General features: G+C 35.3%; 5 protein-coding genes across 6 annotated transcripts in view; 1 reads left to right on the top strand and 4 right to left on the bottom strand.

Moving 5' to 3' along the window:
* The window catches only part of LOC114879487 (transcription initiation factor TFIID subunit 1-like), a 147,701-nt gene extending 137,363 nt beyond the window's left edge, over positions 1–10,338 (bottom strand). The window contains exons 1-2 of the mRNA XM_029194449.2: positions 10,042–10,338; positions 6,603–7,203 (exon numbers count right to left, since the gene is read on the bottom strand). Of these exons, the coding sequence (XP_029050282.2) occupies positions 6,603–6,806 (204 nt within the window). The 5' untranslated portion in view covers positions 6,807–7,203; positions 10,042–10,338. The remainder of the gene's footprint in view (positions 1–6,602; positions 7,204–10,041) is intronic.
* On the top strand, positions 354–2,617 carry LOC114879519 (trypsin-1-like). The gene is made up of 7 exons (XM_029194511.2): positions 354–467; positions 882–952; positions 1,230–1,324; positions 1,413–1,554; positions 1,637–1,750; positions 1,881–2,030; positions 2,298–2,617. The coding sequence occupies exons 1-7, from the start codon at positions 419–421 to the stop codon at positions 2,439–2,441; spliced, it is 765 nt and encodes a 254-aa protein (XP_029050344.2). The 5' UTR covers positions 354–418; the 3' UTR covers positions 2,442–2,617.
* A 615-nt stretch (positions 10,339–10,953) lies between the features above and the next one.
* LOC114879590 (von Willebrand factor A domain-containing protein 8) lies at positions 10,954–22,311 on the bottom strand. 2 transcript variants are annotated; one of them, XM_029194637.2, is made up of 19 exons: positions 21,969–22,311; positions 21,809–21,889; positions 21,310–21,725; positions 21,059–21,223; positions 16,802–16,960; positions 16,499–16,723; positions 16,214–16,426; positions 15,974–16,134; positions 15,625–15,907; positions 14,848–15,546; positions 14,400–14,777; positions 14,182–14,333; positions 13,625–14,054; positions 12,803–13,557; positions 12,411–12,721; positions 12,096–12,347; positions 11,610–12,004; positions 11,300–11,538; positions 10,955–11,228 (listed from the first exon to the last, which is right to left on the bottom strand). In XM_029194637.2, exons 1-19 carry the CDS (start codon positions 22,075–22,077, stop codon positions 11,111–11,113), a joined length of 5,541 nt encoding a protein of 1,846 aa, XP_029050470.2. In that variant the 5' UTR covers positions 22,078–22,311; the 3' UTR covers positions 10,955–11,110. The 2 variants fall into 2 exon arrangements, with proteins under 2 accessions (XP_046141401.1, XP_029050470.2); XM_046285445.1 differs by having other exon boundaries at positions 10,954–11,228; positions 16,214–16,723.
* LOC123987733 lies at positions 17,602–20,843 on the bottom strand. The gene has a single exon (XM_046285448.1). It carries the CDS (start codon positions 20,389–20,391, stop codon positions 19,384–19,386), a length of 1,008 nt encoding a protein of 335 aa, XP_046141404.1. The 5' UTR covers positions 20,392–20,843; the 3' UTR covers positions 17,602–19,383.
* Positions 22,312–22,404: 93 nt separating the features above from the next.
* On the bottom strand, positions 22,405–27,868 carry LOC114879595 (3'-5' RNA helicase YTHDC2-like). Its single transcript, XM_029194660.2, has 8 exons — positions 27,653–27,868; positions 27,181–27,399; positions 26,921–27,114; positions 24,750–26,841; positions 24,294–24,680; positions 23,967–24,217; positions 23,552–23,892; positions 22,405–23,455 (listed from the first exon to the last, which is right to left on the bottom strand). Exons 2-8 carry the CDS (start codon positions 27,375–27,377, stop codon positions 23,444–23,446), a joined length of 3,474 nt encoding a protein of 1,157 aa, XP_029050493.1. The 5' UTR covers positions 27,378–27,399; positions 27,653–27,868; the 3' UTR covers positions 22,405–23,443.
* Positions 27,869–27,922: the final 54 nt, after the last annotated feature.

Raw genomic sequence — 27,922 nt, 5'->3', positions numbered from 1 at the left:
GCTGATTACAACTTCCGTATGATATTATCGTGTCTGCTTGAAAAGTAAATCAAACTAACACCATATAGCCACCACAGATTATATCGAACAAATTATAACATACACAAAAGCACATACAATGAATAAAAAAATTTTACACTTTTTACCGGATCTCGAAGTCGGTTGTATTTTTTGTTAACATGATTTGAGATTATTTGATCAATCAACGATTAAAATGTTGTCGGAAAATAATTAATCATGACAATCTTAATCAGTTACGAAATGGAGGTGTTGATGAAACACAGATCACAAAGGTATCTAATCTTGAGACTCGAGAAACGAACTTCTCTAGTACTGAAAGACCGTTCTGGCGATATATAAAATAGCCATCAGCGAGATTTCAGCACACTCTCCTTCGGCGAACGATTCACACGGAATTATGCTCCTAACAACTTTGTCTCTTTTCACACTTTTATCCCTCACCAACGGTAAGTGATCACAAGTATTATTCATTTTGATTGATTCGATTTTGATTTGATTAAAAAATTTTGAAAAGTTCAATACACAATAATCAATAAATATTTGCAACTGATATCACCTAATCGTGAGCTTAATCTATTAAATATTATACAATTTAATATATAACAAATGAGTACTAAATAACATTTTCCCAAATAAACATTTACGACCTAGTATAATCACCAGTGTTAATATGATTATAAACAATTTTCCACTTTGTGTAAAGCAAAGAATTGCCGGACTGTTAGCGACTACTAACTGCAATCTGTGTGATTAAATAGAACTAACAAGTAGTGCAATCGGTGTCAGCCTACACTAATGAACAACGGCTCATCCGCAATTACTACACTACTAATTATTCTGTTCTGTTATTATTTACGCAGCTGGGGTGCTGAGATTTGATCCTAGGATCGTGAACGGAGAGGATGCTAGAGTAGGAGAAATCCCCTACCAGGTTAGTTAAACAACAATATGTAAAGCTTTTTGAAAAAGATGAATAATAATTCATTAACTTGATCAGCATTATATCCGGAAAAATGTTTAGTCTTGTATCAAGCTGAGTTGAAATTAAATAACTTTAATAACAAAATTTGATTGAATGCAACTTTGAATAAATAACCAAGTCATAACTACCTAACGCCAACCGGGTTAAGAAGAATGTTATGCTTTACATCTACACGCATTACTTATTGAATTTCCTGAAATTACTACAACAATCCGTGTGTTGCTAGGTATCCCTTCAAAATAAGGGCAATTCATTCCATTTCTGTGGTGGATCCGTTCTTAATGAAAACTATGTTATCACCGCCGCTCATTGTGTCTCTGCGTAAGGATTCTAAGAATTTACATAAAACTCGTTAGTGTAAACGTTCATAAGAAGGGAATAATAACGAATAAACTGATATTTCTTAAAGCAAAACAGCGCCAAATATCAAGGTAATTGTTGGTACGATAGATTTGACTGCCCCAAAGTCTGAACACAATGTTATGAAAATCATCATTCACGAAAAGTATAACAAGGATGATTCATGGAAGAACGACATTGCTCTGCTCAAGGTATTTAGAATAAAAATATTTCTACACTTATACATATATCACTGACTCTCTGAAATTTTTACCTAAATAAATATTTCAATAGGTCGAGAAACCATTTGTGAAGTCCAAACAAATTGCCTTTGTTCCACTTCCACCAAAGGACCAACTTGTTAAAGCCAATGATAAGGCAGTAGTCTCTGGATGGGGCACACTTCGGGTAAATAGCATAACTAATTATTATACTAAATTTGTAAAAGAAGTAAAATTTGCCATATTGAAAATTGTCTCAATTGGTCGAAAACATGTACGTAAGAAAATATTTCTTTTCTAACATCTGACAATTACAGTTAGATGGTCCCACACCCGTTCACCTACAACGTGTCAACATCTTGATCGCCGATCAAGAGTACTGCAAAAACACATACAAAGGCAGCCAAAACATTTATGATTCGCATGTTTGTGCTTATGACCCAAGCGTAGAGAAGGGATCATGCAACGTAAGTAGTACATATACAAGATTTACGATATCAACTAATTATTACAGATAACTAAGTGCAAATAAGAGTATTTCTTAGAAGAATTGCGTATGACATAAGCAAAGCATGCTACCAGTTTATATCAGCTTTGATAAGCGAACCGATAATTCGTCATTTTATTATTTTACTAGAGTACTAATAGCGATAACGTATTGACAGTTTGCCAAAATTATTATGTATTTTTTCATTTGAATTGTATTTAAAAAATTATATTTTTTGATTTGATAGGGTGACTCCGGTGGTCCATTGACTGTCAATGGAATACTCACTGGTCTCGTATCTTGGTCAAGGGGTTGTGCCCGTACTGACTATCCCAGTGTCTATACACGTGTATCAGCTTATATTGACTGGATAAAATCGCATGCCGTTTAAATTCAACCATCGAAATAGAAATCGAACGTAACAAAAGGAAATGCGACGAGCTCATTACGATCAGTCATTATGAAATATTTTCATAATTTGTATATTGAATACATACACTTTTGGAATATTGGAATAACATCGAAATTTATAAAAATATATTAAAGAACATCTAAAATTAAAATGTACTTTTTCAAATTTTTCTTTACGTTCTATGCTTAATTGTAATTAAACTCTTGAAAGTCGTAATTTACGTATAATCATATAATAGAGTAGATAACTTTTAATCCCCATCAATCTAATTCCTTACTCCTATCAACGAACGAACCACTATTTCAACGTCGCTGCTCTTTTTATATAAAAAAAATAGATATACTACAACAATTTAATACTTTGATTTGTAATTATTTTTCAAAATCAAAGAACGAAAGATTTGGAGAAAAGCCTTTCAAAATTCCAACTCTTATCAACGAATGAACAATACTTTAGAGACAAGATTTTTCTGTAGACCAAAATGTTCACTCCACTATGATCGTTAAAGTGTAACTTCTACATGGCGTAATTGCCAGGAAAGCTCGTCGACGAGCTTCAACGAGAAAGCACAAAGGACTGACTCCAATTGGGCCTTGTCAGAAAGACGAAAGAATACAATTACATTACAAGGAACAAGAGGGAAAACAAAAAGACTCGCGAGTTGCCTCTTCGAAACGACGAAACCGGGACATTGACCTTTAGACACGGTTCTTGGACGTTCCGATAAAATCAATACGAAATCCTCGCAACCTTAATCATATCGTGTTACTCTTTTACCTAAAAGGTTTCACGCCTGTCAATTATAGAATATTGATATCGATGTCCAGATATCTGCATGAGAATATTGGATAAAATTTTAATTTCATACGAGATAAGTCAAATAAAGTATGTATTATAAAGTTTTGTCTTCATACCAGATATCGACTTATTATAATTCCTTTTTAATTAAATGAAACTGAGGTATTAATTATCGAAATTTCATTGCGATAAACTCTATGCCGACTAACTGGAGTTTATAACACTCTATCTGTTCAAGCTCGTATGAATGCAATAATAATTCAACTTTGAGGTTTATTTCAATCCCCACGTAGTGAGAAATGAATTCAGATAATGTTGGAGTATTAGAGTATAATGCGGTGTATAAGAGAGGTATTATCTTCGCCGCAGCTCATATACCGTATCCCCACTGCTGTACCGAGAATAATTACGTTTCCTAAACGAGCGAACGCGTAGACCACAATTTGGTGTGGCCAATTTCTCGGACTTTGTTCGTTCCTTTCCAACCAGCATATCACCATTACGATTACCGATCTAAAAGGAACCGTTCATTCGTGAAATCGAACTAAACTTTTCATGGAACGAAGACCAGAGATTTACAGTACCGATTCATTGAACTTCTATAAGCTAAAATTTGCGATTGAAATATTCATCGATTGTTCTGAATTGATACAATGCAAAACAGCAGACGATAAACTAAATTGAACTAAATTACATTTATGGAATCATAAAAATCTTTTTCCCATTCACGACTGTGTTATATTTTAATGGATCGTTTGAAAAATTTCCTGCACTTTCTGCAAACGTGCGGTGAAAAAGTATTTGAAAAGAGCACTTCTCACCCAGGAATAAAAGGTACACGGATAATTAGCACAATGAATGGACGCTGCATCTCTCGTTAAACGTTCTTCATACTCGAGTATTCATCCACAAGGAGCAAAGATTCTATTGTAACTGTATTAATGCTAGTAGATAAATATACATAGATTAACGTTACTTAAAAAGCTACTTCTTACTTCTTAAAGATACTTCTTATTAAATATAAATAACAGCTGCAGAATTATAAATTAAAAATTGATGCGTTTAGATATGCTACATGTGCTAGCGGTAGCTAATGCCTGACTAAACTCATTTATACTACTGCAATTTCTGCTATTCGGTAAGAGGCTCTTCACGAAAGTAAAACTGAGAGTAATATAAATAAATTTAATGTAAATATCAATCCATCCAATTATGTTTGCTGCTTTTAGTCTCTGTATGACTCATGCGTTGCTCTTTCGGTTCTCGAGCAAGTAGTATAGATGAGTGTATGGTCAGACAGCGGATCAATTTCCACAGATTCAATTATGATTCTTCTGTTGAGTTTAAAATCAAATGCTGCGTGTATTCTTATTTTATTTATCAAAAATATTAGATTCGTTTGAAATATATTGAATTTTATTTCTACCCCTTTTGAAACGCCTGAGGTTGTGAGACTCCCTTATTAATAAAAGCATCTGGTATCGGTTCTCGTGGAATACAAGGCAAACAGTGCCGTAAATTTTTCCCGTACACTTTGCTGCGTAACCTACATCCACAGTTTAGCAGTAAATTCCAACATCGTCATATCGGTACACCGTGAAATCTATTTAAGAAACTTCGCTCGTTGGATGGATATTACAAAAGCGGTATGCTTCGACTGTTTCGTATTCACCAACTTCGTGTAACTCCATCTTGCTTCAACTTAAATTCTCTTTTCAACGAGGAATCCCTAGAAGCGTCTTATCTGATATAGCATCGCAGGTGCAATTTTCATCGTGCTCGCCTGGAGACACGTTTCGCGCAATACCAGCAAAACAGTTCCTTTAATACAGGATACTTTTGTCCGTCCGCCCTTGCACGACTTCGAACGAACAATTTTTGATAATAAAACTTGAATTGGATGGGATGAAAGCCATAACTGTGGTGAGTTATTTTTTTTTTTCCAAAATAATATCCAACTTTCTTCAATTAGAAGAAGCAGTTTAACCGACCGATTAAATACCTACAGAGGTTCTTTATAATATTCTCTGAGTGCTAATTACGTGTAAATTTTTCATCCTCCCTTCTTTTTTACTCTCTTTTAGTACCTTTTTTGTCTCTTTCTTCCCTCAAATGCAACGATACGCGAGTAAAAAAATATACGCAGTCTGTGGCAGTGAAGCGTACCTCGCGAGGACTCGTGTATATACTAAGTGGAATACCATACTCAACCCTGCTCCTCTCAAAGCGCTCAAACTTAAAGCTGTTCCCAAAGTAGAACTCGTTGTCGCTCTACTGCCTTCTTCAAAGCACTCACGCAGGTAAACTGCAACCCCGTCATCCCCTTTCCAAACTTCATTTAATAAAGCTACTCGTTTTAATGAAGATTCAACATATTTGACTAACACAAGCAAGTGCAACTGTGACACGCGATAGAATAATAAATATAATATCAATTTAAAACGCTGATGAAGAAGTCTTTCAATGAATATTAAACGTTTCTTATCAAAAATGCACTCTATGCGCATGTATCCGTTGCAACAGATCTACAAGTACGTTTAAAGTATCATAATAGAAGCGTGGCTTAATTATACTCATTATAAATTCAGAGGAGCATTTTCGCTGTGAGAGAACAAAGCGTGCGAATAATTAGGGTAAATCGATGCTACATTCTCTCACTAAAAATATTCCCAGCTAAAGTTTCATTGCGTTTGTATTTAATTGCGTCCTAAGAACTTCCTAATGTTTCAATTAAATGCAAGAATGCATTCGTTGTCAAATTCAATAACATAGCATGCATATATGTACAGTGGAAGGCAAAAGTAAGTAGACACTGTTCAAAATAGAATACCTCGGTAAAAATTGGACTCAATAACCTAAGACTTTTTGAGAAGCTATAAAAATTAATTCACTAAAATATGTATTTTCATCGTTTTAAAAAATTACAATTTGTTGAAATCGTGAAAAAAAAATAGTGAATGGTAATTTTTCAACTTTTTTATGTGAGTCTATAATGAAAATTTAAAATATGTCTTTCGTACATTGATTCAGATAAGTTATGTGTATGCTGAAAAGTTCATCGAGATCGGTAAACGCATTTAAAAGTTATAAGTAATTAAAATTTCCGAAAATCGCGACTTTTCATCTAAGAACTTTTGTTCTTGCCTCTCACTGTACATAAGTAAAATACTGAAGAAACGAATGAAACAAAATTTAAACGCGCTAGGTATTAAGAACCCCGTCTGTATGAGTGAACAGAGAAACAGCGGAATTAATGAAACAATAGAAGCATTCAACGGATCTCATCAAAGAAACGTTCGGAGCGTTTGCACGGTGAAAGAGGAACATGCATAGTCCACTCACCTGTTTACGAAGCGGCGTGGAGCACTCGTCTTTGGTTCTCTCGAAGCGCTCGAATTTGAAGCTGTTGCTCCTGTAGAGTTCGTTGTCGCTCTGCTGCCTCCTGCACAACCGTCGGGTGAGCGCTCGTGGTTTACAGGGTGCACACTCGGTCGCCAGACCCCAGTGAAGGTGAAGCATCGCGAGTTCCGCGGTACACCTGGCCATGGCACAACCGGCACGCCTTACGCGACACTTAACGCGTTTTATTCGTCCTTCGTGATGCGGTTTGTGGCTGCACGGTTGCGAGCCGCTACCGCTGCAATCGCAGCTACGACGCGATCGCCGTTGTCTGACCGTGTGCGAACAAGGCTTAACCTCTTCGCCGCACTCGCACTCGCGCGAACCATCCCCGGCGACCGTATGGGTACAGTTTATTCTTTCGGCACACTCGCACTGCTGCTGCTGCTGCTGCTGCTGCTGCTGCTGCTGCTGCTGCTGCTGCTGCTGTTGTTGCCGCGAAGTGGACTGACTTGCTTGGGAAAAAGTGGGTGAAGAGGAGTGTACTCGATGCCGTGTACCAGCGGGTGCTGTGTGCCGACAAGGTCGTTCCGGACAGTCGCATCTGTATTGGAACAGGCATGTTATTAAGCACTGAAGACACTCGAGGATTTGGATGAATGGATTGGAGAAGAGAGGGAATGTGTACTTGAATTGAAGGTGGATGTAACATGTGCACACGTTATTATATGATCTTGTAACGTTAGCCCTAATTTTCTTTAACCCTTTGACTACAGCGGACTTTGAAACGTACCAGCTGTACGATACGATGTAAATACGATGGAATTCAGTCGCACCCTACACCGAGAACAGCGAGATTTTTCGATAGGCTCGCATTTTTGAGAAGGTAGATTGAAATAACCAAAACGCTGAATTCCATTGCATTAAATCAATATTAGAGTTTAAACTAGTTTAAGCGTCTATAGGTGCCTACAGTATCATAAGAGCAATTTTTTAAGCGCCTTTAGACGCCAACAGTAGTCAAAGGGTTAACAACGTTCAACAAGCTGTGCTTTTATCTGACGACGTGAACCACCACTAATTTTCATGTCAGACAGCGTGGAAACAGCTGATTCATTCTGCAGAATATGAAAAAGTGCGCCGAGTTGTACGTGTTAAAAATTGAAATATTACAGAAGAATGTAATATGAATTATTAAACATAAATAAATAAATAAATTGGAGATGATTTACAGCAACTAAGAATAGACATTGATTACCCAATAACCAATAGCACGAATCGTATAATTGAAAAGGAAAAAAAATTCTTGAATACCATTGAAATTACAGTAACAAAGTACGAAGTAAAAAATTGAAGAAATTAAACGGCAGAAATAATCGAGCGTGTCCTTAACAATTCGTATTTCAATGTGAAACTTCGTCGAGATACTCGACTGAATGTACTCGACGGCGGAGAGCCAGGGGTTGTTTATGGTTGGATCCATGAAGCGAGTGTCATTGACATGGTGACCTACACATCGGAAATTTACGAGGTCCATTCAAACGATCGTAGCTAACTGTACTCGAGGCCAACTAAACCGAAACTTTTCCAATATAGTAAAATCCCTATTTCAGCGAATTCTTTTGAATCCAACCGGCCTCTAATTTGTCTCATACGTCTTCAAATAAATTCTATCGAGATTCTAAACCACTCCTTCAATGTTCAGGTTATATTATACCAAGATGTATTGTATCCTATTGTAACTTGTTACACGACAATGCTCTCTGTCATGACCAGTAGTCTCTAACAATAAGTTGTTTCATCCTAGCCTAGATAAGTCCCACCCAAATCCTGTATAATCAGAAATCTGTTGTGTCGGATTCTGCTGATAGTCTAGCTAAATCTAATTGAGTATGTTGTTTTGTTCTATTGAGTTTAAACTTACAGAACAAAGGTACTAAATCTGATAGGACAATAGTACCCTTCAATCTACAAACAGATATAACGATATTTCATACGATCTAAGATTAGAAGAAATAATAACAGCTGCTCAGTGAAAGCTGTAGCGTTCTTTAAACTGTTTGAAATTCTTGCAGCATGATTTAAGAGTGTAACTTTCAAGAATAAGAGGGAAAAAATGCAATAACTCGCGTTCGCGTTCCTGTGCAATGTACACAAACATCCATAACGCTTAAGACGTTAACGACAGAATAAAACACGAAATGAGCAAAAGGCAACGATATCGTTATACCCCGTTATTTCTCATTATTTTCGATGGACAAAACAACGTGCAATAATATGAAAAAGTCAAATTGTAACTGTAAAAAAATGTGTAAAAACACAATAGTATCGGAACTCAAGTTCCCTTTGCAATGATACACTTTAAATAGATGTCAAATAAATATACATTAGTAACAGTTATTTTTCTGAAGGATAAAAATGATATTACTATATATTTTTCAAATTGCTATTGTATTTGACACACGCAATATTGTTAAAACTTTATTTCCTTTATTTTCTTTTAATTATTCAATAATATTGAATTCGTGACCCCGGTGACCCATATTGCGTATAACGTATTAAATACCACGTTCACGTTTCACCAATTTATGAATTTCGAAAAATATACAGAAAACGTAATACGAACCGAAAGCTGTTATTCAGTGCCGGAGTATGTGGTACTCAATGATACATGATGAAAGCAAGGACAATGTAAACACATTAAACATCCTTGACTTTCGTGTCTGTTCAGAAAATATTCTTCAGCTAATCAATATTTCATACTAGAACTTCTAATGTACAAAAAATTTCATGGCCACTCCAATACAGAATGTTCAAAACGAAAGTTCATATTTTCACAAGATTTGGATTATAGTAATATTTAAAAATCATAACCTAACTGGGTGTGTCAAAATTGTTTTAATTTACTATGTTTAATTTGCCATTTATTTGCTGTATTTTATATATTTATTTAGTATTAAACAAAAAAAAAGAAACACAAGATTAAAATAGTATACATTTCCCTATCAGAGCAACCTGTAGAATATGACCATAAGGGGGCAACCATTTATTTCTCTGTCTAATTCAATCTTCATTCATTAGTAAATAAAGTTACACTTATTTTGCATAATAAAATCTGACGAAAGTATTTTGACCACTCTACCCTATCTTCTACAACATGCAAGTATAATACCCTCGTTAACCTTTCCATCGTTAAGTACACGCATTACCCTCCCTCTCCGTCACTCTAGAAAAGGGCGCCAGGTTAACTATACTCGGGTCGCTTCAAGCTTTGCAAATACGATCAACACGTCGTTACTTTGACCTTCGTCGTTCCTGCCACCCCTTTAACTCATAATGGTTCGTAACGTGTGCATACACTAGGACGATAACAGGGTAACATAGAACGAAGCTATGACGGCATAGGTACGATGGAAAATAAGCATTTTTATTTTTTACTCACCTTCGGATTCTTCGTACGGCTGATGCTCGCTGTGCATGCACGCAAGGCTGCGATTCCGGTGGACAGTCACAGTTACCAACCGTGGGTCGAGTACGACGAACCCTAATCAGTACTGGATGTACAGGACATGGCTGCACTTGACAACTGCACACGATCGTCTGTGGTCCACCACGAGATTTCCGACCACCTCCACGTTTCGCGCGTTGGTCCACGTGCAGCTGACACGGCTGTACAGGGCAACCACAGCGAGCTGTGGCACCGCGACGCCCGGCACCTTGTACGCGTCTCCACACCCGCTCCATTCAACGACCGGCGTGCGACTAACGAATGTACGCCCCACACCACTCGACGCTCTCGATTCTCCTCGACGAACTTCGGCAAACTTCGGCTCCACCCGTCACCCTCGGGTTTTCCGGTAACCTAACCGCCATTCTTGCGTGTCGATTCGAGTTCTTCCAAGTGTTTTTCCAGTTATAATTATCTTTGATATATCTATAATATATATCAATTATTCGTCTAATATACGTATAAACGTATTAATCTTGTAAAACTCGTATATGTTTCGTGAAAGTGAACCCGTGTGATATTATTAATTGTTTCGAAAGTGCTACATGAGATGAACTGTTCATTCAAATATCTTATTTTGAGGTAAATATGTTTTATCAATCTATACTTACCTATTCAGCGGGCAGCTATTGTGCTTCTTCGAGTAATATCATTCATAATTATCTCTATTATTCTTATTGTTCAGCAACTGATCGAAGAAATGTGGTAGCGCGCTTTTGAACTACTTCGTACGTTTCCGATGGACTTCGTGGAGGTTCGGCGTTGCATCACCCTGACTACTCGGTAAGTACCAAATTCAACTTTCAATTACTTTATTCTGATATAAAAATCATTTATTATGTATAATAAGAATTTTAACTCTACAATAACGATATTTATAACAATTAAATAATGTGATAGTATACATTAAATTCCCACTAAGTATGTATTATAATACATTCTTCGCTTGCTTATTACAAATACTTATAAAATTGTACATATAAAATGGCTGATAATCTACGGATCAACTGGATCGCGTAGTACTTAACAAAGAAGCAGCAAATATTTGTTGCAATATTCGAGGTATATCCTTGAGGTCCATGCAAACGAATGCTCGTCCCGAAGGCATTCTCTTCGTTAAACTTGAAATTGAACACACATTTTTTTATCCATGAAAATATTATCTCACAAAAATTAAATATCATACACATACCTAACGGCCTGATTTCCCAGCGATCCAATGAATATAGCAAAGGCATTTACGTTTGGATTCGACGTGAGAATGTTTGCAAAACTCTCAGGTCGAATACCGTAACGATCAAAATTAGCATCCGAAAATACAACAACAATAGACTCGTCAGAATCTTCTTTTGCAAGGCTCGCGATTGCTTGCTGGGTTGCCTGCAAAGTATTGTCACCGGACATGCAAAACTGCGAGTGCGCGTGCATCGTCTGAAAGAAATGACTCCATTTAGGAAGCTAAGTTTCAAGTTTAATTGAAGTAGTTTCTTAACTTCAATTACCTTTATCACTTCCAATCTACGCTTATTATCCGCCGGTGGTTGAGTGTGCTTAACGAAAACGATATCATAGTCATCGCCGGAATGACCAACGATATCATACTGAAATTTCCCTTCGTATCCGCTAAACGCTTCCATTACCATAACACTGGCTTCCATTTCTCGATCGAGGCGTCCATCGTATCCGTTAAACCTATACATACTACCTGATACGTCCACCACTAACTTCAATCGTTTCGGTTTCGTTAATGGAGCACCAGGATCTGGTTCCTTTTCAGCCCTCCTTCGGTAAATCGTTCTTTCTCCCGTTAATCCTTCGATTAATTTCGTGTCATCCAATTCACCAGAAGTTTGGTGCCTGCACCACTGACGCTCTTTACTTTTCGCCTGTAGACTGTCTGTGAAAAGGCATTGAAATTTAAGGAAATTTACCATAATAATAAGTACCCTTTAGTTAAAAATGAACTATCTTCTTAAAGCGTTATTCACCTATTATAGTCCTTAACGCTTTAACCTGCTTTTGAACAGCATTACTGAACTGAGAGTAGAGATTGTGATCATATTCGCTCATATTAATGTCTCTTAAGCGTTGCTGGAACGCTTTACGACCCATTTCCATCGCTGCTTTTTTTATGTGTTCCGGTACAGCATTCTTTTCTTCGTCGCTAAGTTGATGCACTGTATGGCCTGCATCTAAACGATAAGGTCCACCTTTTCCACCGAGACCTGCCGTGTCTCTTCCTGCAATTTTCATTAAACATTCATATCTCGGAGGATGCTCGTGATCCTAATAGCATACTATACCTCCAGTTCCTCCAGCCCAAGTATTGCCTCCAACATGGGGTGCATTTTGCTGGTCGATTTTACCATGCTTAGGGCTGCTAACGTCCAATCCCGAATATCTTTCTTTTGTAATTTGTAGGTTCTCATTATCATCCCCTATCATTCTTCTCCAAGCTCCAAGTGATTTCTCGATACTCGCTAAAGATGCCTCCCAAAGGCGCACACATCCACCTGCATCCACGGTTACAAGATCCTGATTTGATTTAGATGAAATGTACAAGGGGTAATTGTTTGGATATAACAATTGAGTCGCGTATGATACATTTACTGGTCTGAAAGAGAAACATAAGTAGAATAAATGTAAATGAAGATTCTTAAACAGAAATTAGCTTTGAAGAAAATATTATACTCACTCTGGTATAGGTAAATAACGCATCTTATGATTTACAGTATCAACAATTTCTAAATAACCAGCGATTCCCAAATGTTTCCCAGTCTTAGGGAGAACATCATCAGGAACTTCCTCAGGTATAACTGCTCGAATAATCTGTCCATTTTCCATAATAATAGGAGATGTGAAACTTCTGCTTCGGTGTGGTCTAGGCCAAAAGTGAAGTTCGTTAAAGCTATCCAAATCAGGAAATCCGACAGCAATAGTTGCATATGTATTATCATTCGTTAATAATCTGTTAGGAGAATCTATCTTCTGTTCCAACGCTGCGCTAAGCACATCACTGCTCAAATTAGTATTGCTGCAACTCAAGAATGCACCAACTTTCACGTTATCCTTGCTAATCTCTTCTAATTCCTGTAGAACATTCGGACAGGGAGACGAATCTGCTGATCTTTTTAGAATATATTTGTTCCTTCGCGTGTCTTGAATCAACCACTTCTTTTCAGATGGAAGTACAATCGATTCTATGTCAAACGGTAGATTAATCGAGTAAGAACACATGGAATGTAAATCGATTACTTCTATCCTCTTAGAATTAGGTGTGTAGAAGACGATTTGATTATGAGATTGAATTAAATCTGTTTTCATTTTCCATCGAAGATTGTTAGTTCGAAAAGCGTTTGATAATTTATCTGAAGCCATGTCGAGGAAGGACAATAATTCTATTTTTTGAACAGTTCTGTTAATGGTATTCACCAATAGTAAAGTATTACTCTGAAAGTAATTATCTCTTAGGAAAAACATGAATAAAAAAAGTTAATTTCTTAGAAAATCTACTTACAATCTCTTCATGTATTAAAACGTTTTGATTATTATCGCTTGCCATTGTGTAGAAAGGTCTGTTGTGTCTTTCATAGCTTATTAAGCTCGGCAACAAAGTTTCCTGAATCGTATCTGATTCCAGGCTCATAGTGAAGATCTTTAAAGGATTCTCCGCAAGAATATTAATTTTATCATCTTTGCCATCGTCTCTCGTACCTTTAACTATCGTCAAAGCCGCAACCACACCAGAGTTACCAAGCGGTACAGTCCAATAACTTTGTAATTCGGTGAATAATGCCGATCGAGCTTCGACGAGATCTAAGGGCAAAGTGTTTTGTCTCAATTTGATCGACGATTTAAACTTAATATATTTTTCCTGAACATGTAACAGCTGTTGTTGATTCGAAACATTCCAGGTAGCGCAAATCTTGTTCGACGGTAAAGATATTCTGCAAAGGAAAAGGACAGGAAATGTAATTAGACATTGTACTCCTTTCAAATTTTATTCTTTGAAAAATAAAAATATATAAAAATTAATTATGATTCTAACAAATTTTCTCTAATAGAGTATCTTACTCTTTTGCTAAGGCAATATTAGTAGGACTGGTTCCAATAGGGATTCCATGTTTGTGCAAAACAGACACTAAGGTGTTAAAAGTTTCTTCGCTATACCGATCAAAATCAAATACGTTTCGCACCACATTAGCTAACGATTCCTGAGGAAATTTCTGAAAACACATAAAATTATATATGTATATTAATCTGAGATTAAATGTAAAATCATGCTAACTTACCTCTAAATGTTTCACTATATTAACAACTTCTCGAGTTGAATAGGGATACGAAACTAAACCTTGATCAGCCATGTTTCGAAGCTCTCCAAAAGCTTTTACTAATTTCAATATTATTCCTCTATCTACGTTTGGACCATACTGTTTCAAAAGTTGTATTTCATTTTCAACAGTTGGATTATCGACAGCATGGGTGCTGAACAGATCACCCAGTGCTCCAAAAAAATCATGTCCCAAAAATGGAAAGCCAGGTCTGTTAGCTAGTACTATCATTCTGAAATCAGGATGAAGTGCTATTGTATTTGGGTCCTGTGTATCAGAACTCGAAGATACTATGCGCCTTCCATCTGATAGTATCATTTCCCCAGATTCGACTAACGTCTGAAAAACAAACAGAAAGATTGTTAAGTTTGATCATTGAACTCTCATCACGAATAAACGAGATACATACTTTTAAAATGCAAGTAACATGAGTTGGAGCTTTGTCTGCTTCATCAATAACAAGGACATGTCCCAATTTAACAGCCTGTACAAGTGGCGAATCTTCATACATCACTTTTCCATCTCTAACCATTGGTTGGAGGGTCAAAGTTTGAACAGTCGTGTCCCTGTGTAGCTGAATATACTCTCGTGGTTTGTTCAACAATTGCAACAGCCTGTCGACAATTTTATTCTTCCCTACACCCTGATTACCGACTAGCAACAGATGTTGTCCTAAGCTAAAGTCTTGCAATAAATTCTCTAAAAGTGCCACGTGCTGAGGCACGTCATAGAACAATACATCAGGTACTTTAGTTAAAGCTGCCGTCTTGTATCTTTCAACGACCGTGTTACCAATTTTCACCGTGTCTCCCGTGATTGTGCACTTGATATTCGTGTTGGGTACTGTTTTTGTTGAAACGACACCCACGTGAGCACAAGAATCTTCGAGCGCTTGTTTCGCAACCGCCGGCAAGAAACGAGCCAAACAAGCTCGTTGCACCGCGCTATAAGCATCGTCAGTTTGGAATTTGTGCATTCTTCCTGCTATCCTCAGAAGTTGTCTTGTACTGAGGAAGCCAGATAGAGACTGCAGAGTCGGATCGTTAGAGGATCGTAACACGTGTGCCAATTCTAAGATGTTCTGTAACGCTGTTGATGGTTCTCCGTACTAGAATTGCAATTATTATGCAAAATAGGTTCTTTTAAAAGTAAATTAGTATTAAATAATAAAGCAATAAAGTAGCACCTTCGATCGAATGATATGAAGCTCCTCCGATTTGGTAAGCGGTCTCATCTGATGGAAAAGGAACAAACTAAGTAGTTCAGAGTTCAACCATTGCCTCGAAGAGGTATTAATCACGGGCGATTCTGCTAAAGCCATAATCCTGAAGGATGGATGAATACGTAATACTCCAGAATCTTGCAAGTTCTCATCTGACCTGTTGTACTTCTCTTTTATCTCGTCGTAACGATCTGCACTGATCAATCTCTTTCCATCGTGCAACTGTAATTCTCGGTCGTGAACCAATCTATAAACGAGTAAATGATATTTTCAGTGTCTTCTTTTTTTTTTTAAACTCTTCAATACAATGTACCTATGCAATATAGCCAGAGTACTAGGATCTATTCTATTAATTCCGTCCAGTACAGCCAGTTTCCCTTGCAATGCTGCATCGACCAATGGTGAATTTTTCCAAACAGTATCACCATTCGATAATGTGGTTCGTTGTTGTATCAAATCCCTGGAAGTCATATCCTAACAGGATATTTCAGTTGTTTTAAATTGTTACCAACAATAACTTGATTTAATAATATTCTAATTACGTAACACCTGCCTGATACAATACTACTGGTTCCACTTGATATCCCATTAAATTGGCTAATGTTTGGACAGTTATTGATTTGCCACAACCCTTTGGACCAATTAGACAAAGATCAGATACGATATGCGATTCCAACATGCTTACCAATAAATTATTCTGATAATTCGTCTCTACGTATTTAATTTTATTGGTACTTTCGTTTGTCCGTTTAGTACCGCAAGAAACCTGTCGATCAAATATAAATACGATTGTCGTTTCAGTTTTATGTTTCTTTTTTTTTTTATTATTGTTACTCACAGTCAACACTGTTTCTTCATTAGCATACTTAACACCGACGTTAATTGAATTTTTATCTTCAATTTTATTTTTTACACTTATTTCTTTCGAAACTTGTGCTCCATTCAGAACGTGAAAAGTTTCGAGTATATTTTCGACGGCACTTCGACCCTCCTTCCCCAGAAACAATTTATAGGGGTAACATCTGTAAAATATATCGAACACCGGCAGATATGGACACTGATCCTGTGATAACACGTGGATTAACATAAAGTCCATCAAGTAAATCGGTGGTTAAGATGGGAAAATGGTTAAGATATTTACCATGATAATAGCAGCCGACGAAAGAGTATCCAGGGGAAAATCTGGAAGACCTAAGGATATAGCTTCTTGTGTAACGAAAGCGTGCGCGCATGATAATAGTTGTCTTAATTTCGCGGTGTCCGTGTGTCTAACAAGGCTCGTTAAAGTGTTCAATTGTTCCTAAAAATTGAAACAATTCCCTTCGTATTTCCAATCTTTTATAAATACATAAATGTTATAAATGATTTCACAGTAATAATAATTATAATTATTAATTTATTGATAATTCAGGCCTAATTATAGATTTTCTTTGTTATATCCATTTTTTGAACAAAAGGTAGCAAAATATTTTCGTTTAAAATATTCTTTTATCGGTAATATAATAATTTTAGAAAATTGCTTTAAAAACAGTGGACGTTTTTGCATACTCCCAGTATATCAGTTTAATTTTCGAAGATAATAATTCAGAATTCTTGTACCTTCTATGTAACAACGTTCAAAGTTATGGTTACATTATTTCCACAAAGATATCTAAACTGTTTCCGTTTGTCCGAAAACTACATACATCGCATAATTGTGAACAATTCCGTGTACGGAATGTTACACTACAATTCGTTTGAAACAGTCCAACCGAGTGATTAGCACCAAGAGAGCTTTCCACCGCATGCCAACTACGAGAATAACTACCAGTCGGCACGAAATCCTCGAGATAGCTTACAGATTTCCATCGAAAACTTTCAATTGAGCCACATTCCCAAACCAATCGACGCGATTATCACGGCTTCCGCGAAAATACGATTCCCTTAACGGTATCCTGAAATAGATCCGCGAAAACAAAAGAGTTTCATGGTAATTGACTCAATTTCAGTCGAATAATATAAATTATTGAATAAATATATTTAGAAACTTTAAAATATACTATAGATTAATTGTAGCTTAATGAACTCTAGAGAAGTTCGTTCTCAATATAATAGTATTGAAGATGCAAGTAGTATTGATCAATAATAGGGTATCCATTCTACACTCCTCAATTACCAATAGACTGAACTTATATTCAAATTTTTTAATAATAAAATAATAATAGTTTATCATAACATGTAAGTCAATTAATTTTGGAGAATTCAATTCTTAATATTATTGAAAAGATAAGTAGTACAGATTAATAATGAGGTATCCATCCTACAGTTCCTAATTACCAATTGGCATGCCGAGCTGAATGTCAGTTATTCCACAATATATTTATAAACGTATAAAAGTAAAAATATCAAATTACAAATTAAATAGCAGAATATAAGTTAAGACTATTAATTTTTCGGACACAGATTAATCGAGACCTTTTTCTTCGTTTTTCCTTAATGAGCTTCTACGTTGAAAGTTCATGCAAATGAAATAACAATACTATCATATTGCGTGCCGTGTTTCGATTTCGCGTTTAATGCCGCTTTTGATGAACTTTTCATACGACAAACGCAATTTCAGAAAACTACTGCAGCGTTAAATAAGAGCAAACTTTCTAACGAGAGTTGTATTTTAAGATAAGATCCACACTTTTCGTTCCTAATAACGATACATACCTCAGAGTGACAAACTTTCGCGAAAGTTTATAAAATATATGCTATCAAACAATTATGATACTAATGCTTCGTTTCGGGACGTGCCTCGGCACGCGACTCACAAAGTTTGATAAAGCATCCAAGTTCAGTGTATTATACCTCTAATTTCCTAAGTCTAATAACGTTACAAAAATCTCTTCTTCCATCATCTAACAATTATAACATTTAATTTTGTTTAAATTTAGTATGGCACCAAAGTAGAAATTATTTTTAAACTCATTTTAAATGCTAAACGTTAAAACTGTGTCTACGGATGCATAAAAACGAAGTTTCAACGTGTAAAATGTATTACTTTGCAAATTGCACCGCGTGACACGAAGTTTTACAACATATTAGGACCTTCGTAGCGCGGTCACGGAAAATTGCTCTAAAGTAGTTTAAACATCCTCCGTGAACCCTTCTAATTATATTTGACTTTTTAAGTAACTCTCGCCACCGTTGTTATTTAACTTTGCCCGACAATTTACGAACATGGCCGGCGTTGTTAAAATGCGTAAAACACGATCGTGACGTCTCGCCCCGGCACCATTCCCCATTACTATTTCACACGAAGAATAATGGCTATCGAATGGACTCTCGATAAAACGGAATTTATTGGGGGATATTGACTTTCAATGAAAAGCTACGAACGCAGGCGAAACCACTCTACAACACGTTTGAATCAGAAATAATCGTAGAAATAATAATAAAAAAATACAATTTTTCGTGCAATAAAATTAAGCTAACGATAAGTTGATAAAAATTTAGACATAAATATTTTTCTTTCATTCTGATATAAATACCTTTATGTAGATAAGACAATGTATATCAGTCTGATTTATTACATTTCTTTCACTAGAAGCGTTTAAGTGGTTAATGACTTCTTAGCAGAAAATAATTCTCTTCAGCATTATAAAAGGCACTATACAATGTTAGGTGGATCCGATGTAAATTACAGAATAATTAAAACATTGCATGCAAGTGATACGAAAAATTTAGAATATTATTTTTTTAGTCGTTGATCAATGATTCTTGAGAAGACGTGTGATTCTCCTTGGAATTAATGTTCGGTATCATTACGTGTAGTTTAAAGCGTTCAGGAGGAGACCACATGGTTGATGATTTTTCCTGTGCTTTTGTTTCGTTCTTCGTTTGATCTTGGTACAATTTTAAAGACATCTTTGCATTATCTATCGAGTAGAATAGAGGATCCATCATTGTTTCGTTGTTTTCTCGAAATCTTTCTTTCGTTATCTTTATTTTCGGCAAGCGGTTCTCCAACACCCTGTTCTCTTCTCTCAAATGACGTTGTTTATGCAATTTATAATTTTTCATCGTTATTCGTTCCTTTTCCTCGGGACATTCGCGTTTCAAGCGTGGAAATCTCTTCTTATCCGGGCTCCATTTTCGTTCCTCTTCCCGAGGCGATCTTCCGACGAAATCCTCCTCGTAGTCGTAGCTTTGCGCCCTTCCGGATAAATCCAGCCACTGGAGAACCCTCTCGAACAATGGATTCCAAAAAGTATCGGATGTCCCCTCTGTCTGTTTGCATTCCGTTGTGTTCGATTTAGAATTTGTCTCTGACGTTCTTTCGTAACTTTCCTGTTTAAAAGCCGATCTAGCGGTGAAAGAATCCGCATCTTCTTCGGATGTCTTTTCAATTCTTCTATTTATACTCAAGGGAGATTCTAACGTACTAATGTCAGCGGTACCGATAGACATTCTGGGACAAGGAGGTGCGGATAGTTTGCGATACACCTGAGGAGGAGGTTTATTCTCTGAAAGATTGTTACCGACAACCATTCGTAAATTCGTGAAACAACTATTCAAACGTTCTAGTCTCGATTCCAATTGTTGATATTCCGTCGAGTAATTTTTATTCCTTGACACACGGGAACGTCGACGTAACTTGGGATTAATCAATGGATCGTCGGGCGACAGAATCGCGTGTCGAATACCGTCTACCCAGACAGTGCGAACAGATATTGGTCTTTCGGAGGATGACCATATAGCTGGCATTGTTCTGTATTCTTAGAAACTTTTAAATACGGAATAGCATATCGTGGTTTTCAGCGCTGAATTTCTTGTTCGAATGAATTCCAAGGTATTGACTGTCGACTACGAACAGAGGACAGAGTTCCATCCACTGTTCTGAGGACACGCGATCCAAACGGCGATGACTGTGACCATAGCGCAGCTACGAACAGTTTATATACGAAGGGAACTAGCATCGGGAGGGATGGCTGACTGGAGGGGTTTCTACGACCTCCGCAACCCGTGTCTAACGATACGTCGCTACATAAATCAGGTAAAACTTTGGCGAATACCACGCGCCACAGTCTCCTCCGAGCCACGCTAGTAATTATAGATCGTTGTCACATGAAACTTCAAATTGCTAGTAAGTAATCGTATACGTATCAGATCTGTCTTATTAAAAAGTAGTAATACGCTTACTAACGCTATTACACAATACTTTTCAATTGTCTTTTAAATACATATCGAATTTATTATTTGCTAATAATATTAGTATAAATAGAAATTTTTATTTTTAAATATTATCTAAAGAAACAGAAGTGATGTTATTCTTATTAACATAAGAATATTAATATTATATATTCCCATATTTTAATGTAACTAACTTTTTAGTCATTTTTGTTGAACTTATTTTTTAAATATATGTACTTACTTCAAAACTTGGAGGTGAAATATGCCTAGCCTGAAACCTAGATCTAAAAGGAGGATCAAGTGGATGTCCAGGATATCTTGGTGATGGCAAACCCAATGCAATTACTCTAAAATCTTCACTAACTCTAACAAGTCTCCAAGTATCTAATTCTTTCTGGCTGTGTGTCTGAAAAATAATTAATATATCAAAAACTGCATAGAATATAAAGTAAATGATTGATATGAAGTATCTGTATATGTATACATTCATACCTCAAGTAATTTATCATAGCGTGCTGCAGGAATAAGAAACCTTCCATCTTCTAAATGCATTTCACGATTTTCTAATAAGTTATTCAAAACAGGCAGCACATTTCTTTCAGCCTTCTCAACACCTTCAATAATGAGAACTCTTCCATTTGTTGCTGCCCTCACAGCACTTTGGTCATGATAATAGGCAGTACCACTTCTAATTTCTCTTCTTTGTTTTAAATCTGCTTCAGTTGTATCCCTTGAAAGTGCAATGAATTCTAATTCACGTTCTGTGAGTTCAAGAAAAGCAAGAGCTAATTTTCTACGCCTTGTGCCTGGTCCTCCAATTAAAAATATATCTTGAGATAGAATATCCTTTTGGAGCATCCATTTTAAATGTTTTAACGTAGATGCATCTTCCTCCTGAGCTTTAAGTACTGTTTACAATAACATATTAACATTACATGATGTTCTTATATTAAAATAATAAAACTATAGGGAAGAAATCATATAGACTTACAATATTTCCTAGGCACATATTCAGGGTTTTTTGGTGATTTCACTTCCTTTGAAACGTTACCAATAGTAACAATAGCATTATCTGTAATGAAAATATGATCATTCTTTGCAATTCTTTTCATGTCATTTGGTAATTATCGATCGTCATTTATATAACTTACCTGATTTATATCGTACAAACAGTTGAAGGTTAGAACGAAATACTTTGGATTTCGTTAAAACTTGAGATGCAGTTGACATACGATGAAAGTTGCAATTAACATGTAACATTATATATTAACAGAATTTTCTTTGCAAATCTTAACAAATTGTTTAAAATCTTGTGAAATAGAAATTTTATTTAAAAACATATATCTGTATTAAGTACTTTAACAGAATACTGTTTATTGTGTTTGATTAAAGATTAATTACTGGGATCATAGTTCAGAATTACTTAACATAAATCAAAGAAAAGTATTTTACAATATGTAATTTATATCTTTACTGTTGCAAAATACATTTAAAGGAAATAAATAACCTAAATGTGAATACTATACTAATTTAAGGTTAATTGCATCAACAAAATAGCAACTAATCAACATACAAAATTGAGACTTATAGACTTATATAACTTTCTTTATTATCACACTGGAAAGTATTACAATGATTCTAAAGACTATGTTAACATATACATACACATATGTTATTGCTGCCTAAATGGTTTGGATATAAATTAAATTACATAAGAAATAAACAGTCTTTCTGTGATGTAATGTTTCTAAAATGCTTAAAACAAACTTTGTACTTAATGATAAACACTTGCAAGCATTAAGTTTAAAAAAAAATACTTCTTACTTAAAATACGCATAGATTAATTCATTGAAATAGCTGCTCATAATGTTTTACATCACATTTCATAAATCTTAAAATATTATATCCATAATAATAATGTTAAAAATATTAAACTGCACTCCATTTTTTTCATGAAATTTATGTCATCCATTTGCTCACAAAGAAGTGTTTCTTTGAAGTGCAATTATTCTGTATAGTAAATCATAATATTAAGTACTTTATGCACAGTATAAAATGTAAATAAATTACTTAAGATTAATATCTATACAGTATATCACATTTTTTAAAAGGTACAAAGATCTACTTTGATTCCTACATGTTCATTCTATGCTATTTAGGCAGTAGTGAAAATGTGAAGCAATGTTAGCAAAAGGGCACCTTTGTAAGAAACTAGATCTCATGATAAGTCATAAAGTGACATGTTTGGTTATCTAACGTTATTCGACGTTACTAATATTCAATTAGTAAACGGTAAATAAGAGATGTGTATAAGAGATACATAGCGCGATTAAACAAAATACCTCTTCCTTAAAGACATAAAAGCAAATAAAAAAAAATATTCATTTCTGAGTTTTGGTTAATACTGAGTAAACATCTGAATGTAACAATATATGTACGTCCTACGATCAGTGGTAATTCGTTTCTTTTACCCTGTCGATTTCAAAAGCGAGCTATTTAACTGTTATAAAGTTTACGTAAATACGGGAATATTATTACAATTTCCGCAATAAATTACACATAGGAACCAAGAGAATAAAATTTCTCATTAATTGTACTTAATAAAATATTCCTCTTCCGATCGAATTTAAAAATTTCTCTAAAACAGGAGAACAAATGTACATTAATATATCGACATAAACGTTAAACAAATGTAATAATAGCATTAATTTACATTAAGAAATTGAAAAGTTACCTCTACAAAATCATCCGTTCGCCTAGCATTGGCAGGATAATAATCAACAATTAAAGGACGAGGTCTTTGACCGATACCAGACGGTTGTTGTAGTCCACACGCTTGTTCTTCATTAGTAATTACATTTACTAAAGTACTCACTACCTTTTCATCTAGTTGTGACATAGCTTTGTTTGGCGTTTTCATACGTCTTAAGAATAAAGCATTCCATTTTTGTCTTAAATGTAAAAAGAATCGAGCCGTCTCGGGATCAAGTTTAAATACTACCCAATCATCAAGTTTGAAAATCGTTCCTTCATTATTCTCATCAGCTTCAGAATCTGACTCACTTTCTGGTACAGCTGTAATTTTCAAATAACAATGCTAAACAATCCAAATTTTACTATAAGATATTAAGTGATACAATAGTACTTACATTCAGCTTCATAGATTACATCTACCGATAATCTTGCTGGTCCACAAAATAATGCCACTGTTAACGGATTAACCAATGTAGCCATTCTAACGTGGCAGAATCGTCCTGTGCGACTCATTTCCTCATAAAGTAACCAATCACATGGTAAACTTTCTACATTAGTTGCATGTGTTTGAGCAGATGTCATTCTTGGAGATTTCGGATAATCTCTTAAAGTTGATGATGGATGGAAAAATACTTTCACTTCTTTTCTGTAATAATTGTTGAATGATGAAAAGATCCATTACATAAAAAGTGTAAGGTAGTTTATGGAATAAAATAACATACTGTGTTCTTAATTGCAAATGCTCTCTGTCTACTCTTATAAGGTTTGGATATAAACCAGCAGTCAGGGCAGCTTTTACAACAGCCCAATTTTCAGAATTAGAATTCAAATCTCTAATATCTCCTGGTCCCCTTGCCCTAACAAATCCTGATGCACGAAGCTGACCAAGAAGTTGAGTGCGCATCCCAACCACCATTTCCATCACGGCAGCAGAAATAAAATTTTGTTCACAAAATGCACGTTCTTTGCCACTTGCACGTGCATTTTGCCAACCTTGGAAAGCACGTAAAACTGCCATATGATCGGAATACGTATTGGTTGCGAACCGTTTACGAGCTGCTGTTGCAGCTCTTTTTTGCGATGGTTGTGAGGGTAAAACAAAAGGATCCCTGAAATTTATCGCTTAACATTATTCTCTTTTACGGCACAAATTTCAAAATTTATGAAATGTTACTTACTTGTATGCCAGACTGCATACAATGGTTAAAACTGGGTCTAAACATTTCAAAACAACAGCATACAGTAACATTTTTCCCAGTCGTGGTTCAATTGGTAAATCAAGTAAATGACTTCCTAATTCGGTGAGATCTTCCCATGGGTCTAATGCATCGATAGTTTTTAATAACTGTACCGCGTTTCTTGTTACCATATTAGAAGGTGGTTCTATAGCACGATCTAAAAATTCTGCAATGGGCGTATTTCCCGGGGCTAAATGTTTTGTATATAGACATAATTCTTGCAATGGTAATCGTAAAATTTCTGGGGTTTGATAAGGCTGCATACTGTTGTACCGAACTGAAGAAAACAGACGATAGCAAATGCCTTTCCTACATCTTCCTGCTCTACCTTTACGTTGTTTTGCACAAGCTTGGGAGATCCAGTTGGACTTAAGTGTGCATACTCCTGATATAGCATCAAAAGATTTTTCTTTAACTTTTCCCGAATCGATAACATACACAACATCATCAATCGTGATACTTGTCTCAGCGATGTTGGTTGAAAGAATAATTTTTCTGGTTCCCATAGGGCTTGGTTTAAATACTTTCTTCTGATCACATGTTTGCATGTTTGAATGAAGTATGTATAAAATGTAGCGTAAACCCTGATTCATTTCTTTTTCTTCATTATTTATTTTTTCCCTCATAGTTACAATATCATCATATCCTGGCAGAAATATTAATAGAGAACCAAGAGGCATTTTCAAATGAATATACATAATTAATTGTAAGAGAAGATCATAATTAATATTGTCATCATTAAATGTATGATGATACACGTCTAATAAAAGTTTATCTTCTTCCGAAAGTGAAACATCTTTAGCATGCGTTATTGTATCATCTTGTAATGTACAATCGTAAGTTTTCATATATGCTTCTATTAATTCAGCACACTCAGTCTGATTCATATTTCTTGCCCAATCTAAGGCAGTCCATTCATTGCCCGCTCGTAAATTTAAATTTGCTCCAAGATTTAAAAGTTGTTCTGTAGTATTGATACATCCTCTACCTGCAGCCACCATAAGCGGCGTTACGGACGTTGTGGAATGTTGATAATCTACAGAAACGTTTTCAGAAAGTATGAAATATAAAAGCTGTGCAAAATTATCTTCACCACCACGCAACCATGCCTCAGAAATACTTTTATCCATTTCTTCTATTAACCAAGGTTCTAATTTGATCTTCTCTGGAAGTGGTTCATTTTGTTGTGCTAAGATTGGAGCGGGCAACAAACATCTTTCGTTCCCAGTATGGGATCCTAATTGTTGAGGCTTATATTGAGTCCAACTTTCTAAAAGTTTACGTTGATCTTTCTTATTCAAAAGCTCCTTTCTCTTTGAAAGCATTTCTTTCGTCATATAACCAGTTATTTTTAAAACATCTTCGAGAAAATACGTATCAACATCGTACGATCTACCCAAAACATTTATAACTGCACATTTGCTAAAATACTTTACAAAAACACTGACATCCAATGTAGCACTCATAAGTATAAGCTTAAGGGACTTGTGTTTCTGCAGTGCATCTTTCAGTGCTATTAGAAGAAAGTCACAAAATCTATCGCGTTCGTGAATTTCATCTACAATAACGTGCGTAACGGTACTTAAAGCAGAATCACCCGCCATAAGAGTTCTAAGCAATACACCGTTCGTACAGTATGTTAAAAGAGTTTTCGGAGCAACTCTACTTTCAAGTCTTATTTGATAGCCAAATGTTTGACCAATTTTTTCATCTCTTTCAAATGCCACTCTCTCAGCTACAGAAACAGCTGACAGTCTTCGTGGTTGAGTACAAATAATTCTACAAGGTTGATGCCTTTGCTGACAGTGTTCAAGAATAAATTGAGGTACTTGGGTAGTTTTACCACTACCCGTTTCACCTCCTATTATAATCACTTGATTAGAATTTAAAGCATTAAGAATATCTTCTCTAGAGTTAAATATTGGCAGAGCTTTGCGATAGTTTAATACATCGAAATTAGTTTTTAATTGTGGTATTTGTGGTACAGTATTATTTAATCTACCCATTGCTTTAGTACTTGTACTTACTGAAACTAAAAATACAAAATTATATAAGTAATTTTAAATTTTAATAAAGCATGTTCTGTAAGAGTATATTCAAAATATTAGTACCATCTGCATTAAGAGGCCTTTCCCTTTCAATTGGTGGTAATAAATCTTGACATTCTTTATGATTTAATGGAAAAGTCTGCAATAAATTATAAATACTCTGTCTTGATGCCTTCTGTAATTTGATAACAGCATCAGCTTGAACTATGGTTGATCCTTCTCTCTTGTACACTGTTAGAAAGCGATTTGTACCTTTACTATAGAACAAAAAAAATGTATTTTTATTAAGGAAAAATTAGCGCACATATCACTATATTGCTTACCCTCTACTTTTGGATTTTAGTCCAAGTTCATGTGATAGTTTATGAATATAAGCTCTTTCCTCTGCTGTATACGAAGAAGGAAATTCTAATTCTTTTTGGTCAGGAGTCTCCAATAACTTCTTTAGAGTTAAATTCACTGCAATTCTAGTGTCTTCTCCAATAAGAGGAGTTTTCTTGTGACGATTTCTACGTGGCATGATGAATGTTTAAAATATGTTTCTGAAATATACAACAAACATTAGTCTCTGAACCAAAAATTTTGTTTTTTATTAATTAAGGTCTACAATGACCTTGTTAAAGTGAATAAAAGAAGTATACTTAAAAACTAAACAATTCAAAAAAATATCACTGTTTTATAAGCACAATGACTTATACAGACGATTTTTTAAACAGTTCTGTCTACTAATTAACTGTAAATAAGATTCCATAAAAAATGAGTACACTTTATGGATAAAAATTAGTGTAAACTTACGTTGCTTGAATGATACTATCAAAGTATCTTATTAAGAATATCGTATATTAGTAATTAACAATAGACTGATAACGATGCAGATTCTAATAGAGATAAAAGATTATGAAAAGTATGTTTAATAAAAACGAACCACATCTGAACGACAATTCGCAATAAATACAGACGAAAAATATTTACGTCCTTTTCCCATATGCACTCCCTCTGTTTGGACGAATAAAACTACATAGATAATGAGAATATTTTCACTTGGTAAAGACCATATTCTTCTGA

This window comes from Osmia bicornis, chromosome 4 (genome assembly GCF_907164935.1).
Source record: "Osmia bicornis bicornis chromosome 4, iOsmBic2.1, whole genome shotgun sequence".
Classification (NCBI taxonomy): Eukaryota; Metazoa; Arthropoda; class Insecta; order Hymenoptera; family Megachilidae; genus Osmia; species Osmia bicornis.
This window is presented reverse-complemented; position numbering and strand designations above follow the sequence as displayed.